Consider the following 13966-nt stretch of genomic DNA (forward strand, 5'->3'; position numbering starts at 1 on the left):
TACAAAATAATGCAAATATTAAACTTTTAAATTCAACATAATTCAAAATATATAAAACAAATTAAAAATAAAAACTATAAATTGCAAAAATGGTTTAGAATTACCTATATTTGTCACAGGGTGGTAGCAAAACCCCACTATGGTGCAGATCAAGCTCCTCGATGTACTTCAATATACTTCCTTGGCACCAAGATGCCAAAAGATAGCGTTAAAGCAAAACTTCTATTTATTCACCACTTTATAACAAAGCACAGTTACATCCAATAGTCAAAATGATCGCAAATTATTTATTTCAGCAGTAGCACACACACGCACTTCACATTCGACAGCAAGCAAAGCTTCCCCTCTTAACGTGTATTTAAAAAAAAAACATTAGAACACCTTCCAGTTTAATTATTTAAATTACAGCTAACCCAAGATGTACAATACAACAGGCAGGATATTGCGTTTATTCACATTACACCAGCCTGGCATATGTTCAAATCAGTCATTTTTAAAGAGGAGTCTCATGACCCGTGCCTCCCCCGCGCTCCTTGGGAAGCTTAGACATTCTTGCAGCAAGGTTTCTTTTCCTCGGTGGGCTCCACTCTTGGGGTGTTCAAGGTGACAGCGGTGATGGAACCTCGAGATACTTGTTTACTACTCACCTTCTTGTGAATCTCTGCATTGAGGGAGATAAAAGATCATCACAAAATAAACCCCTAATTAAATCATTATCACACAAAATGATACTTAATTTTTTGTTAGTTAGGTTTCTATGAAAAAATGTGGACAAATGTGTGTGGCAGTTGGGAAACACTCGGTGATGTACATTACCGCCACCTAAAGGACTGGAGTGGAACCAGCAAGTCAAATGATTTAGCAAGTTTGCGATTATTACTCTTACCTGTAAGGACAGTGTTGAACGCAGCCTCCACGTTAGTTGATGACAAAGCGGAGGTCTCCAAAAACAACAGACCTTTTTTCTCTTGAGAGAAGAAAAAAGGATATTATATCATTCATACCTTATAGAACCGGAGCGCCTATTTGAATGTACGGTGAGTACCTGCAAAGTCCTTGGCTTCGTCCGTAGGCACCGACCTCTCCGACTCCAGGTCGGACTTGTTGCCCACCAGCATGACCACAATGTGGGGGTCGGCGTGGTCGAATAGCTCCTTCAGCCATCGCTCCACACTCTCATAGGTCAGGTGTTTGGTGATGTCATAAACCAGGAGGGCTCCCACTGCACCTCGGTAGTACCTGTTGACCCCCATAAAGACTTGTCATTGCCTGGAGGTGCCACAGAATGGCAGCAAATCTACTGGACTCATTTCAACAATTCTTTGGTGCATTGATGGCGGAAAAGCATTACTTTTGTCTAAAAGAATCTCCTCGGCTCACATGAGGAAACACTGGCTGTGGACAGTGCGGGTTGTTTTGCAGGTTAACTAAAGTGTTTGTCCTGAAAACAGGGCGAAGCACACGCTTGTGTTTACAATATCATCAGCGACTCACGCCGACGTGATGGCCCGGTAGCGCTCCAGTCCCGCCGTGTCCCAGATCTGGGCCTTGATGTTGAAGCCGTTGAGCTGCACCGTGCGCGTGCTGAACTCCACGCCGATGGTGGTGCGGCTGTCGTGGTTGAACTCGTTCTTGGTGAAGCGGGACAACAAGTTGCTCTTGCCCACGCCCGACTCGCCGATCAGGACGACTGAGGAGGGCACAAAAAAAAATTCTGGAATTCCCTAATCACAAAATTCAGAGCGACTGTTTCATATTTTTTTTTTTTTTTTTTTTTACATAAGCATGCTGAGATGACACTTTTGTCTCTAGAATGTTTACCTTGAGGAATAATCTACTCTGTCTGGTTTGGAGGCCACACTCTGGTATCCATGCACCCCCTCCCTCCTCGTGAATTTTATAATAATGTCACTTTTTCCACTGGTGTCCTTCACTATTCAGTAACTACTTATACAAACAATAGCAACAATCCCCAAAGTGCGGGCAAACATGAAGCTTTCTACCACAATGGACTGTTGATTCCCAGGAATTTTTAGTTTCTTACACTTGACGGCATGACGACTTTTTTTCCCCTTGCTCGCTTGTTTTAGCAGGAAAGGCAACAATTGAACAATGTGGCATGATCTCATGGGTAATATTTAATAGACGAAAGATCACTTTTAACGAGTGATTCATTGAGGTTGTGTGGTTAATATTTAAAAAAAAAAAAACTAAGGCATTGTTGGATTTTACTAACCTCCTTGTTCGTGGGAATGTTCTCTTCGAAAGAGACATACTGTATTACAGTATTGTTTTTCTCCTTATTTTACTGCATCAACTTTGTAACTGTCATCATTTTCTAACCTTTCGAATTCCAGTTTGTTGCAGAGGGCATTAAACAACGTCAAAAAAGACCACAAATGAACATTTTGCCAACTGATAGATATTAAAAATCATCATAAAAAAAGAATATGAAAGAATCAGTAAATAAATAACACTACAGCTAACACATTTCCGATGGTTTTCCAACATTTTCCAGTCTTTCTGGTCCCGCCACGCCGCTTAAAATGAGATAGTAGACAGTATTGTTCTCTGTTGGATAGGCCCTAATTACCATGCTTGTCCGGTTTCAACCGCAGTTTTTTTGGAGAGGGCGAGATCCTCGACTAGAGTTAAATGAGGAAGTTGCTCTGTCCAACCTGCATTTTTCTTTTATCATTCTGCAATCTAGTTTCGTATTACAGTCAGACTTAGCAGTGACTTTTATCGGGAACTGGGTTAGGCTAGTTAATTTTACTTTGCGATTGGCGGGATATATTTTCTAATCGTAGTAGTGGTGGATGGTCAGAAAGGAATTTTGTCCCATTAGATCAGGCTAGGGCCTGACTACATGAAACTCCTCCCCTCATGCCAACATAGTTGCTTGGCACCAAGATGAGATGCTGGCGCCAAAGCACCACTTTTATATTAAATATGGCTTTTGAGTCGAGCCCCAAACTGTGAATATGCAGGAGTCCATGATACTTGGTTAGCTTCTTTTATTTTAATTACAGTTAGGATTAGGAGGTTAGAGTTAGTTTGGTTACTTTTATATTTAATTTAAGTACTGTAGGTTACGGGGTTACATTAAGTTGGTTAGTTATTACTTTTATTTTAGCCCGAGTTAGGGTTATTTTTACTTTCTCAAATCGGAAACACAATATATTATTTTTTCAATATGCAGCAGGCAGTGTAAGTGAGCCGAGCAGATAGAGACGTCTGTCAAGCTTATCTTAAACAAGGAAGTGTGCATGGAAAGACAAGGTTGTTCTGAAGAGTTGAACAATACAGTAATTCTTTTGGAATGCTTACATAAGAAATAGAACAAATGGACTCACCCTTGAAGACAAAATTGTAGGCCTCGTCCGAGCCCATGTTGCGTCCATCCACTGCTTCCCGTGTCTCGCCTTCTTCTGAGGGAAGTGACTCAGCTGGCAAGCGGCAGCCGTCTTACTACTGACAGGTCCGCGTCAGACCAGAGGACGGAAACCATCCGGTTTTGGCACAGCCGTCCAGCCTTTCTGCTTTCCTGCCTGCTGGCTTACATTTCAGACTCGCTGAGGTGAGACATGTTGTGCGCATATCCAGGTCAGGGAGTGGTAATGGAGGTGTGGCACTATCAGGTGCCGGGGTGGGGGCAGGTGAAAAGCTCAGTTTCTGTCAGGCGCCTCCTGCTGGGGGGGATGAGAATGAACACTCACCATAACCTTCCATACTGAATATTCCTATTCAATGTCATCCATCCCTTTTTTTTTTTTACACTTTCCTGATTAGATTTTAGTTTTAATTTTTAGTCTATTCGTATTTTTTTTTAAAGTTGTATAAAGATAAAATAGTATTTTGTAGATAGAGGTCTATTTAAAAAATTGTAATATTATGAGAATAAAGTAGATTTTGGGGAGTTTCTTAGGTAAAAAATTCATATTTTGATGAATATTAGAAAATGTAAAGTAAAACAACATCTAATGTAATGTAAAAAGTTGCTGTATTTCTGAATAGTTTTTGTTGTATAAAATGTCAGACTTTTTCTTACCTGTCTCCAGCCTTGTCATAACTCAGTCTTACTAAGTCCCAAAATGAGAAATAAAATGATAAGCTCTGTAATCAGAAAATGTTTATGTACACATTTGAAATAAACTGTCACATTTCAACTTAATTACATTTCAATGACACTTAAGAAATCATGATCCTTTCATGAACCTTCCTTAATGTCACAGTGAGGAAAAAAATACAACACAAAGTCTAACTGAAGAGACAAAAGAAGTTGTTAACATCAACACCTTTCCATGATTAAATTAGAAAAAAAATAAAAAATAGACGTGATGTGAATGAAAAGCCACACCAAGGACCGGCCTGTGCTACAATCCAACTACGATGCGGCTACTTGGGTCAGAGGTTCTTCCAGGTACTGCACCAGAGCCTCAGCCTGCGTGGAAAAAAGCACACATGAGCAATAAATCGACGAGGATGAGGAAGTTGTTGCCTCACCTTGGCTTTGAGCATTCCGAAACCCACTGTCTCTTTGGCGTACATGCATAGGAGTAGGTTGGCCACTCGCGTGATGGCCACTCTTCCCTCCTGTGATGAAAAACGCATGTTGTCAGTGAGAGGCCCACTTGTCAATTTCTGGAGAAACGCATGGCTTACCATGCAGTCCATGAGTATGAATTTGAGCTTGTCCTCATTAAAGGCCTGGTGGCCGTTCTTATCGTAGGCCGCCCAGATGTTGCTGGCGATGGCAGCCGTGACCCGAGCGTCCGTGTCCCCGTAGCCAGAGTAGGCCAGGAGAGAGCCTTCGTTGTTTAGCAATCTGACAGCCAATAAGCAAATATAAAAACAAAGGGACTTGCACAAGATAATAATGTGTGATTTCTCACAATAACATTACTTATTTGTAACAAGCCGTGCAAGGAACCCCGTGCAACTAGTTACCACAATAAGTGCATGGTTCCGTATTTTGTGCATGAATTATTGGGAAATTACATGAAGACTAGATAATGCCTTACAATTCTAGAAATACCCATAAAGTATTTAAAAAGGTGGCATTTAGCGGCATTGGCAACCCTTTCAAAATAATCTGATATAATGGCAGAACTTTTATTCATGGATGCATTCCAAATCAATCGTTTAATAAATTGGTATTCGACACTAAAGTTTTCCAATCAGCTGACAAGTTAGCATCCGGAGAGGCTAGGCTAGCAGTACTCACAGGGTGCTTTGGACTCCGTTTGTGTTGGCTTGGCTCAGAACCTGCGTCAAAGCCTTCGGTCGTAACATGACTCCTGCCGCTCTCTAACGTTAGACTGTTGTCTTAAATCAAATACGGATGGAAAAAGTGGGGAACGCTAGTCACGATATTGCTCTCAAGAAATGGCTAGCGCATTTTGTTGTGACGGCTTGTCGTCATAGCACTTCCTGTGCTAGCTGAAGATACCGGAAGTTTTTCAGTGCCAGCTGCCACCACGGGATAGTACGACACGCCCTTGAAGCTGCGTGCCTGAAGAGGCTAAGCTAGTGGGGGCAAATGTCAGCACAGTGGGAAAACAACATGGATTTAGACGCATTCAAAACTGGAAATAATCTTTATTGAGGAATACAAATTTTTCTCGTATTTTTTAAATGACATTTCCAGTTTCCAGTTTCGGAAAACATCACTTGGCTGCTAGAAAAAGGGCACCGAAACATTCGGGAGACACACGCAGGTCTCTGTTTGTCAACAGACGAGTACCTTTCTGTGATTGGATGGTCTGCGGCGAGGTGCATGATGGGAAGGAGGCTGGCCCTCGTAGTGACTTGGTGGAGGACCGACGTCACTGTTTGTGTGCTCGCTTGGGGAAGATGGCGGAGGCTGCGGCTGTTCCCCCGCATCGGTTTTTTTGTCACTGTTGTAAGGGAGAAGTAAACCCCAAACTACCGGTAAGACCTTTGTTTTTCACTCTCGGCTTTATGTCGTCGTGTTTTCTCAGTTGACAAGTTGGCGTCTATGCCGATTACCGTGTGTTCCGCTTGCCTTCCTTAGCAAAAAAGCTAGTTAGCCTCGGAGCAGTCAGCGGCGTTTGTTAGTTATGAACGTGCAAAATACACCGGTAACAAATGCAAATCTATGTGTCCATTAATGCACCTTCCAAATGGGACTCATATTTTATTTGCAATGTTCGTGGAAGACATTCATGTCCAAAGAGTTAGCCTCGAGCCTCGGCTTGTCTGCTTTGGTTGTGTTGTGTGTTGCATTAAAATACACAATACTGAGCAGAATAAGGAAAATATAAAATAGTATTTGAATTTCCTTCACGGACAGTTTCACCTCACCCTAATAGTCTGATCAAAAGTCCCCGTTTATTTCCAAGCAGGGGAATTTTGGGTTCATAAATACTTTTAGTTTCAATTTGGAATGGACTGGTCGCATGTTGGACACGGAATGCCGACTCAAGCTTTGCATCACAATTTCCACAAACAAAGAAAAAAAAGCTCCGAACCTCGAAGCACTGCCAAAGTTCATTTGTATTCCTCCCATCATTACAGTTGCATTTAATGTGTAATATATTTAAATTGAAACATTCAAATGCAGTTTGTGTCTTAGTTGGACTTGGTGGAAAAAAACTCGAAACACTGGCTTTACTGTAACTAAACCAAAATGTCCCTTAAGAAAAACGTTTCTCGCCATCACTGACACAATTAGCAATTATGAATTGAAGAGTGTAGTAATTATTTTATTCATTCATTATAATAAATTTTCTCTGATCCCAAATTGACATTCCTATTTTAAAATTAGATCCAAACAATATGGAATGCCGCTAAAAGTAAATCTGTGCTGACAAACAAATGCTAGTTAATTGATCAAATTAATTAATCACCCAGCTATAATTCAGTTTTAGATTCAAGAACGTTTACGTGTCAGAAAAACACAGATGAAGGCGGACAACACAATAAAAAGACAAATTAGGACAAAGACAAATCATGATGAATAGGTTTGCCGGGCGGCGGTTGAAATTTGTGTGTAGCAAAGCATTTTGCGCACCTTGGACTTTGCCCCAAAGGCGAAAAGAAGAAGATGACACCTGTATCCTTGCGTTGTTGCTCAACCAGAAGCGGCTGCCACCGCCTACATTTTGCATAATGATTTCATTTGACTGCCGCTGAGGTATTAGGGGACTCCGCTTACACCTGGTGGGAGGAAAGAGGCTTATAAATGTGGAGCGAAAAAAGAAGTGGATTCAATATTTTCATAATTTAGATCCTCTTTCTGCCATTCCAATTGGCGGTAAAAGCAGAGCAGAAATAAAGTCTGACTTAAGAGTCTTTACTGCGTGATCTAAATATATTATAGCCACACGAAATGTAATCTTCTGACCTGACTGAGCAGTTGTGAGGTTAATTCCAGCCTGCTTGTCTCACGTGGACACTGCTGGAACCTGTGGCCTTTCCAAGCCAAGTCTCCGTGTCATTGTTCAATAATAGCGTAGATGACTTACGAGGAGGACACCCCAACCATCTCCGACTGCTGAGCTCACAAAAAAAAAAAAATCAAATCAGCCTGTCATAGTGTCGAACACGTTAGGTGTGGCAGACCAGCTCAACCTCTTGGGTTACTCTAGATCATTGTCCCACCTTTTTGTGTTACAACTTACAACTTGAAAATAGTCAAGAAAATATCATGTAAAAAAATATATATATATAAATGTGTGGATCACATTTTAAAACAAGTGCGGGCGAACATGCATGCCCCAAGGCAGCATTTAATTTGAAAGGCCAAATCATTTGTAGATTAAAAAGAACTCATCCGCTCCTGACGGGCAGAAGTCACCTGACTCGCACTGGCATCAACATTATGGCGGAAATGTAACACACAAACATCTGCATGCACGTCAGACGTCTTCCCGGGAAACGCTGACACATTCTGAAATCATCAATCAGAAGAAATATTAGCAGGCCGAAAAGAATTTGTGTATCATTTCATCATTCTGTCATAAATGTTAAAACTGCACTCTAACTTTTTCAAGGAGTATATCTGTCCTCGCTGCGAGTCGGGCTTCATCGAGGAAGTCACGGAAGATTCCAGGTAAGAGCCGTGACTCGTTCGATGGGTTACATCTCGTGATGAGCTGTCATTTTTTTTGTCTGTAATTCCAGCAGCCTCTTAGAGGGAGGCGCCAACGGACTAGATGAGGCAACCAATCAGTTTGCAGAGGTACTTGTCTTAACTGAGTGACAGCCTGTGACCAAAACAATCGAATAATTGAAACGATTCGATTACGAGTGGTTGAAAAAAAAAAAACATCTCGACTCTGCAGACCATTTATATTCAATCCAGGTGATCTATATTTATGATATTTAGATAGCAACTAACCTCCCGTGTTGTTTTGTCGTCACCCTCGCAGCTTTGGCACCTGCTGTTAATGGAGCGGCCCTTTTCCATCGACGGCGACAACCCCGACTCGGAACCACGGCTCCCCGGGGGGCGCCTGGCCGGGCTTGGCGACTTCGGGGGGTTCGCAAGCGGACCCATCGGGGGCTCGGTCCCCGCTGGCCTCGGGGGGCCCATGGCGGGTTCGCTAGGCGCCGGCGACCACTGGGGCCCGGCACGACCCCCGCGCCTACACACCCAGAGGAGGCATCGGTCCAGAGTCAGCAGCAGGCCCGACCGCTCGCCCGCTGTCGAAGGGTAGGTTGACATCACCTGAATACACATTTCAAATATGCGCATTAAACCGTCGGCATGTGTCCATCAGGATTGTACAACAGTTCCTCGCCGGTCTTTTCGCCAACTCGGGAGTCTCTGGCACGCCGCCGTTGTCATGGTGAGACGCTACTACCTTCGAGCTCTGTCCGGATGTCATTTGGTATGACGATGTGACCGTCGACAAATGGTCTTTGTGGCTCTCCAGGACAGGCATGCTGCATTCCAATCCGGGAGACTACGCCTGGGGACAGGGAGGCCTGGATGCTGTAATAACACAAGTATAGCAAATCATGCCATACCTGAGAATTTTTTTTTTGATGATCCTTATTGCTAATCATTTTGTGTGTCTGTGCAGTTACTCGGTCAGCTGGAGAACACAGGGCCTCCTCCAGCCGAGAAAGAGAGGATCTCTTCTCTACCCTTTGTGAATATTTCTCAGGAACAAGCAGGTTAGACTTGCACATTATTATTATTAACACGAGTAGAAGATTTGTTGCCCACCTTGAAAATCCCCAATATAAATTTAAAGCCCCCGACACCTCACTCGTCGGTCAGCATGCGATCTTCGGATGCCATCAGGGGTATCCAAATATAAATCCTGAATGACAACAAGAAAAATAACTGAGCGTTCAGAGCTTGATCTACCGTCACTTCCATCATGGATTGACTAATTGATCATGTCCACTCCAAAGTAATGAAATGAGCTTTAAATTTGTGTGCGCAGACTGTTGTATGGAATGTCCAGTGTGCAAAGAAGACTTTGAGGTGGGCGAGCCCGTCAGACAGCTCCCCTGCAACCACTTCTTCCATTCAGCCTGTATCGTACCCTGGCTGGAGATGGTGAGTCACAACAAACAGGTCACATACAAGCGGCTTTTAAAACTATCGCCATTCCACAGCACGACACGTGTCCGGTTTGTCGGAAGAGTTTGAACGGCGAAGACAGCAGCAGTCAGCCCCCGTCAGAGCCCCCCTCGCTCTCCATGGACCCCCGCACACAGGAGAGATGGTCCTTCTGAAGCTGGACGGGGAAGAAAAAAAAAAAGAACTCGCCTGGGAGCCGCTTCTCGCTCCCCTTCACCTCCGTTGCCGTCTTAATCACTTTTTTTTGGTAATGTTCTGGTTAATGTCTTTTCCCCTGAACCACGTACACACTCAGATCTTAAAGGAGACATCATGATACATTTTGGCAAGTTCTTGCTTCAGTTAAAAGTCCAGGATACTTTTGGGAGGTCTGTTTCAAATACCTTAAAGACATTTGTATACAAGCAATTAGCTGGTTAGTTTTCATACTAAGTCCCCTTTAAGGTCTCTTTTCCGTTTCAGACGAAGCCCATCCATGTTTACCCACTCCCCCCCCACCTTAAACATAATTTGGGACAAACGTCGGCTTTGGTATCTGAAAAGTCGCCACATTGCTGTAAACATTCTGTATTTATTGTTTGACGGTCCACGAGCGTATTTCTTTGGTTTATCGTTTTGTTTTAAGTATTCTTAAATGGGAAATTGCAGCTTAAAATTCTCACACCAAGAAAACCATCATCGCTCGTCCCTTTTTTTTCTTCTTCAATTCCACCTATTTCTGATGCTGTACATCAGATTATAGTCTGATGTCATCCCGCTCATTTTAGTCCTCTGCGTATGACCACATTTTTACAACTTCTTTTTTTTATGTAAATAATTGTAGTCCACAAACCTAAAAGGTTTGCAAAGAAAAACAACAGGCGCAAATGTGAATGGCACACATGGGTAACAGACTGTATATTATATAAATGAAAAATGTCTATCATGTATTAATAAAGTGACTAAAAAAAAACATCTCTTCTCTTTTTGTCTCTTTCCAAGTCAAGACTGATTTATTTTATTTACAATTAAATAGAAATACGTTTTGTTGAAAATGAGCATGTCAAAAGCGGAAACACTATTAAAAATGTAAATTAGGCCTAAGTGCAAAAAAATTATTTGCTTGTCAAAGAAATCCTTGGAGCAGTTAAGGCAATTGTTTTCAAGCATATACAATTATTCTCACATCACAACATTTTATCATTTAAAAGATAAAATCATACTAAAAGGTTGATCATGCACCATTACATCTATCATACTTCAGTGTTATTCTTGTAAAACCCATTTTTTGGTCTTCTCAGCGTGCAAGAAATGTGAGCGAACATTAAAAGTTCTGAAAAAAGAGCGGTTCTGTTCTGCCAAGTTAAAGGCTTACCTTCATGTGAACAACAACTCTTCACACATTTATTCCCAGTGTATACCAAGCAAGTGTGAGTAAGGAACGAGGCGGTGCTGTGGAGGGGATGTAGCCCACCGCTGGGTCCCACACCTCAAACTGGATCTTTGATGATGACCTAAACAACACACACACGGTTCATTACAGCCAAGTCACACTCAAAAGTGGAACCTCTAAAGTTGAACACAAACCGTTCCGTGACACTTGGTGACTTCCAAATTGTCTCTGTCGTTATATATTATTTATTAGCATTGGGCTAAACATCAGCTAAGCTGCGTGGTTGTTTTAAATACACGTGTGGTTTTCTTTGTGTTACGTTTGAAGATTAAATGCCGAACTGCAAAGATTCAGGCGCTCTTACAACCTGTTGAGGACGATGAGCACCACTAAGCCGTCTGGTCGGATGAAGGCAGAGAATTCGAGGTCCGTTTCCCCGCTGGCGGACACGCCGACTCTCTGGGAGTCCTTACTCAGGAACTTACTATAACCAGATATAAAAATAATAATAATAATAATAATAAATAAATAAATAAATAAAAGAATGAATAAAAGAATGAATAAAAAAATATATGTATATATACATAAATATATAAATAAAAGTAAATAAATAAAGATTCATTTGACCACAGTATAAAAATCTATAAATCAAAATTTGCCTTAATACCTGAAGTGTGCCAAGCTGTAAAATGTCGGTTGCTTGTAGAAGACATCACGCTTAGCGTCAACTATGACAGGGCTGTCCACAAAATTCTTCACCCAGTTGGGCCCGCCGGTCTGATCCAGCGCTAGATTCCAGTCGGTCCAGCCCGTCACATAATGATTTAAATCCTGAATATAAAAGCACAAAAAATTCAAAACAACTTGTCCTGGCTTGTGTTGACAGCCTACGGACCTTCTGACTCACATCTGCCTTCCTACCTCTAAGATGTCATGCGCGTATTTTTCGGCTCTCTGCCAGCTGCCCAATTTCACCCCCCGGTCCGTCGGTTTCCAGCCTGCGCAGGCTTCGGTGCCAAACAGGTAATACTCGGGGAACATCTGGTGAGTGGTTACCAGGCTGGGCCCGGCAGGGATCAAGAAGTCCATGTACCAATGCACCGCCACTCCGTGGATGTAGCGACCTGCGTGGATGTCACTAAGCACCTGGTGGCGGTCACGGCATCAGAAATATATTGTGGCGTGATCATCCTGAACATATTGACTGGAGAAAAAAAAAAAAGTGTCCACCATGGCGCACTCACCACTTTGGCCCACCGAGGCAGCAGCAGGCGGTTGTCGTCCAGAATGAGCACGTGAGTGTGCGGGAAAGACGAAGCGTGAAGGGCTGGGCCCAGGTCCAACGCCACCCAGTCCCTCTGCTCCTCGGGAGTGAAGCCCAACGCCTGGAAACTGCAGGGAGACAAAACATGCTGTCTCTGAATCTGTTAGAACTTTCATATCCTGCGAGAAAGAGGACACCTGTAGTTGGTTAGTTGTCCCGCAGTTGGTTCGTTCCCTGTGGTCACGGCCCAAAATGTCAAATTATACTTGGCGTATTCCTCAAGGAATCTGAGAGGGATGAAGAGGAACTATTACAATACAATAGAAGCTTTCATAAAAACATTTGATGTACATGAAGAACTACCTTATGTAGTACTGAGCCCAACTTTTATGGTCCTTTCCACCAGGTTTTCCCTTCAAGGAGCCTTTTCCTATGAGCGCATCGTTTGTCTTCATCCAGGCGGGGGCGCTCCAGGCACTGGCCAGCAGGGACAAAGGTTGAGGAGCCATGGCCTGGGCTCTGAGCAGCAGAGGAATCTAACAACAACGCAACGTCAAAACTTAACAACTTTGCATAAGTGTGCACACCCTCATAGCTTAGATGCGGTTGAGTGCAGAAGCTAACAATTAGCATTTCAGTGCATTTGGCAATAATCTTTTTGTGTATGTTCCCCAACCTTCATGTGTACATCTTCAGGAGCCAGATTGAAACTATGCAGGCTGTAGTCATCCCGCGTGTCAGCGTATGTGTACAGACGAGTGGAGAAGTCACAGCTGGCCATGGGCACACGCACCACAGTGTAACCAATACCTGGCAAACGCAAAATATTGACACATTGCTTTATTTGTACATATTGACACACACATACCTCTCTGACTATGTCAACCAAATCTTAGCATACCTAATAAAGGTTTATCTACCTTCCTCGGAGAAGTACTGTCTCAGCAGTTGGTCTTGCGCTCCAGCGGAGAGCGACAGGATGTTTAGTGCTGCTGCGTCGGTCATCGCGCCACCAAATCCTTTTATCTTCTGGTACTTCTTCTCAGGTTGGAGAGTAAGTCTGAGGCCTGAGGGATAAATGTGACATATTGTATGATAAACACACTGTAATAAGACAGAACCTTGATTTCTTTTAAGATCAGAAATCCAGAAATTTTCCATTTGAAGTGTCTGTGATCTACTTTTATTTCCTTATATAAAATTAAATAACTCAATGAACATCCTCCTATAGTAGCGATTCCATATACTGTTTGCCAGGCGTTGTACAAGAATAAATTATAAAGGGTCTTATGGGCATGATAAAAGTAACTTTTCCACATCTTATAAGACTCACCAGCACCGGTTTGGTTGGGTCGGACTGGACCTTGGCTGTCCTCGAGCCGGCTTCCGGCCATGCTGCTCAGGTAGGAGATGTAATGACCCGGCGGGGGAAGAGAAACGATGCCCAAGGTGTCGCAGTACGTGGAGTTACATTCACATACCAGCGAGTCATGACCGAAGCTTCTGGCGACACACTTGTTGCGTTCTTGTGGGGAGAAGACGTCGAATTAATTTTGGAACTAACGCAGAAGGTTTAAGCCCAGGAGGGAGAATGTGTTTGTTACCTGTCGTTGTTGTGTGGAAAATGGCGGCTAGCAAAACAGCGCTATACAATGACATAAACATCTCGTCAAGAGAAAGTTCGCGCCTCTCGTCGGGGGGTCACGACTCACGAGTGAACCAGTCTGTCATTCTGACGGGTTGAGTCGAGAACAAGTCACGTGACTTT

General features: G+C 43.0%; 4 protein-coding genes across 6 annotated transcripts; 1 reads left to right on the forward strand and 3 right to left on the reverse strand.

The window, feature by feature from the left end:
* Window positions 1-208: 208 nt before the first annotated feature.
* Window positions 209-3627, reverse strand: LOC133160840 (ras-related protein Rab-11A-like). Its single transcript, XM_061288914.1, has 5 exons — window positions 3357-3627; window positions 1495-1690; window positions 1046-1239; window positions 887-967; window positions 209-661 (listed from the first exon to the last, which is right to left on the reverse strand). The coding sequence occupies exons 1-5, from the start codon at window positions 3391-3393 to the stop codon at window positions 543-545; spliced, it is 627 nt and encodes a 208-aa protein (XP_061144898.1). The 5' UTR covers window positions 3394-3627; the 3' UTR covers window positions 209-542.
* A 490-nt stretch (window positions 3628-4117) lies between these two features.
* lamtor2 (late endosomal/lysosomal adaptor, MAPK and MTOR activator 2) lies at window positions 4118-5452 on the reverse strand. Its single transcript, XM_061288927.1, has 4 exons — window positions 5228-5452; window positions 4666-4828; window positions 4507-4596; window positions 4118-4444 (listed from the first exon to the last, which is right to left on the reverse strand). Exons 1-4 carry the CDS (start codon window positions 5293-5295, stop codon window positions 4388-4390), a joined length of 378 nt encoding a protein of 125 aa, XP_061144911.1. The 5' UTR covers window positions 5296-5452; the 3' UTR covers window positions 4118-4387.
* A 321-nt stretch (window positions 5453-5773) lies between these two features.
* Window positions 5774-10516, forward strand: rnf115a (ring finger protein 115a). Of its 2 annotated transcripts, none has more exons than XM_061288857.1 (9): window positions 5774-5934; window positions 8019-8077; window positions 8149-8206; window positions 8397-8680; window positions 8748-8816; window positions 8904-8976; window positions 9054-9147; window positions 9423-9538; window positions 9598-10516. In XM_061288857.1, exons 1-9 carry the CDS (start codon window positions 5857-5859, stop codon window positions 9715-9717), a joined length of 951 nt encoding a protein of 316 aa, XP_061144841.1. In that variant the 5' UTR covers window positions 5774-5856; the 3' UTR covers window positions 9718-10516. The 2 variants fall into 2 exon arrangements, with proteins under 2 accessions (XP_061144841.1, XP_061144842.1); XM_061288858.1 differs by having other exon boundaries at window positions 8152-8206.
* Window positions 9845-13964, reverse strand: gba1 (glucosylceramidase beta 1). 2 transcript variants are annotated; one of them, XM_061288776.1, is made up of 11 exons: window positions 13803-13964; window positions 13532-13723; window positions 13119-13265; window positions 12875-13008; window positions 12562-12734; window positions 12396-12485; window positions 12179-12326; window positions 11856-12080; window positions 11602-11765; window positions 11302-11418; window positions 9845-11055 (listed from the first exon to the last, which is right to left on the reverse strand). In XM_061288776.1, exons 1-11 carry the CDS (start codon window positions 13861-13863, stop codon window positions 10938-10940), a joined length of 1569 nt encoding a protein of 522 aa, XP_061144760.1. In that variant the 5' UTR covers window positions 13864-13964; the 3' UTR covers window positions 9845-10937. The 2 variants fall into 2 exon arrangements, with proteins under 2 accessions (XP_061144760.1, XP_061144759.1); XM_061288775.1 differs by having other exon boundaries at window positions 11299-11418.
* Window positions 13965-13966: the final 2 nt, after the last annotated feature.

Source organism: Syngnathus typhle, linkage group LG10 (assembly GCF_033458585.1).
Source record: "Syngnathus typhle isolate RoL2023-S1 ecotype Sweden linkage group LG10, RoL_Styp_1.0, whole genome shotgun sequence".
In the NCBI taxonomy this organism is placed as follows: domain Eukaryota; kingdom Metazoa; phylum Chordata; class Actinopteri; order Syngnathiformes; family Syngnathidae; genus Syngnathus; species Syngnathus typhle.

Excerpts from the sequence above, each read along its gene's own strand:
- lamtor2 (XM_061288927.1), bottom strand. The coding sequence starts at position 5,295 with ATGTTACGACCGAAGGCTTTGACGCAGGTTCTGAGCCAAGCCAACACA. Across the intron at positions 4,597-4,665 it reads TCATACTCATGGACTGCATG|GAGGGAAGAGTGGCCATCAC; the intron begins GTAAGCCATGCG and ends TTTTCATCACAG. Across the intron at positions 4,445-4,506 it reads TCGGAATGCTCAAAGCCAAG|GCTGAGGCTCTGGTGCAGTA; the intron begins GTGAGGCAACAA and ends TTTTCCACGCAG.
- rnf115a (XM_061288857.1), top strand. The coding sequence starts at position 5,857 with ATGGCGGAGGCTGCGGCTGTTCCCCCGCATCGGTTTTTTTGTCACTGT. Across the intron at positions 5,935-8,018 it reads AAGTAAACCCCAAACTACCG|GAGTATATCTGTCCTCGCTG; the intron begins GTAAGACCTTTG and ends AACTTTTTCAAG. Across the intron at positions 9,148-9,422 it reads TATTTCTCAGGAACAAGCAG|ACTGTTGTATGGAATGTCCA; the intron begins GTTAGACTTGCA and ends TTGTGTGCGCAG.
- LOC133160840 (XM_061288914.1), bottom strand. The coding sequence starts at position 3,393 with ATGGGCTCGGACGAGGCCTACAATTTTGTCTTCAAGG. Across the intron at positions 1,240-1,494 it reads TACCGGGCCATCACGTCGGC|GTACTACCGAGGTGCAGTGG; the intron begins GTGAGTCGCTGA and ends GGGGGTCAACAG. Across the intron at positions 662-886 it reads GTTCAACACTGTCCTTACAG|AGATTCACAAGAAGGTGAGT; the intron begins GTAAGAGTAATA and ends CCCTCAATGCAG.
- gba1 (XM_061288775.1), bottom strand. The coding sequence starts at position 13,863 with ATGTTTATGTCATTGTATAGCGCTGTTTTGCTAGCCGCCATTTTCCAC. Across the intron at positions 12,486-12,561 it reads TGGGCTCAGTACTACATAAG|ATTCCTTGAGGAATACGCCA; the intron begins GTAGTTCTTCAT and ends CATCCCTCTCAG. Across the intron at positions 11,056-11,298 it reads CTCATCGTCCTCAACAGGTT|GTCATCATCAAAGATCCAGT; the intron begins GTAAGAGCGCCT and ends TGTGTTGTTTAG.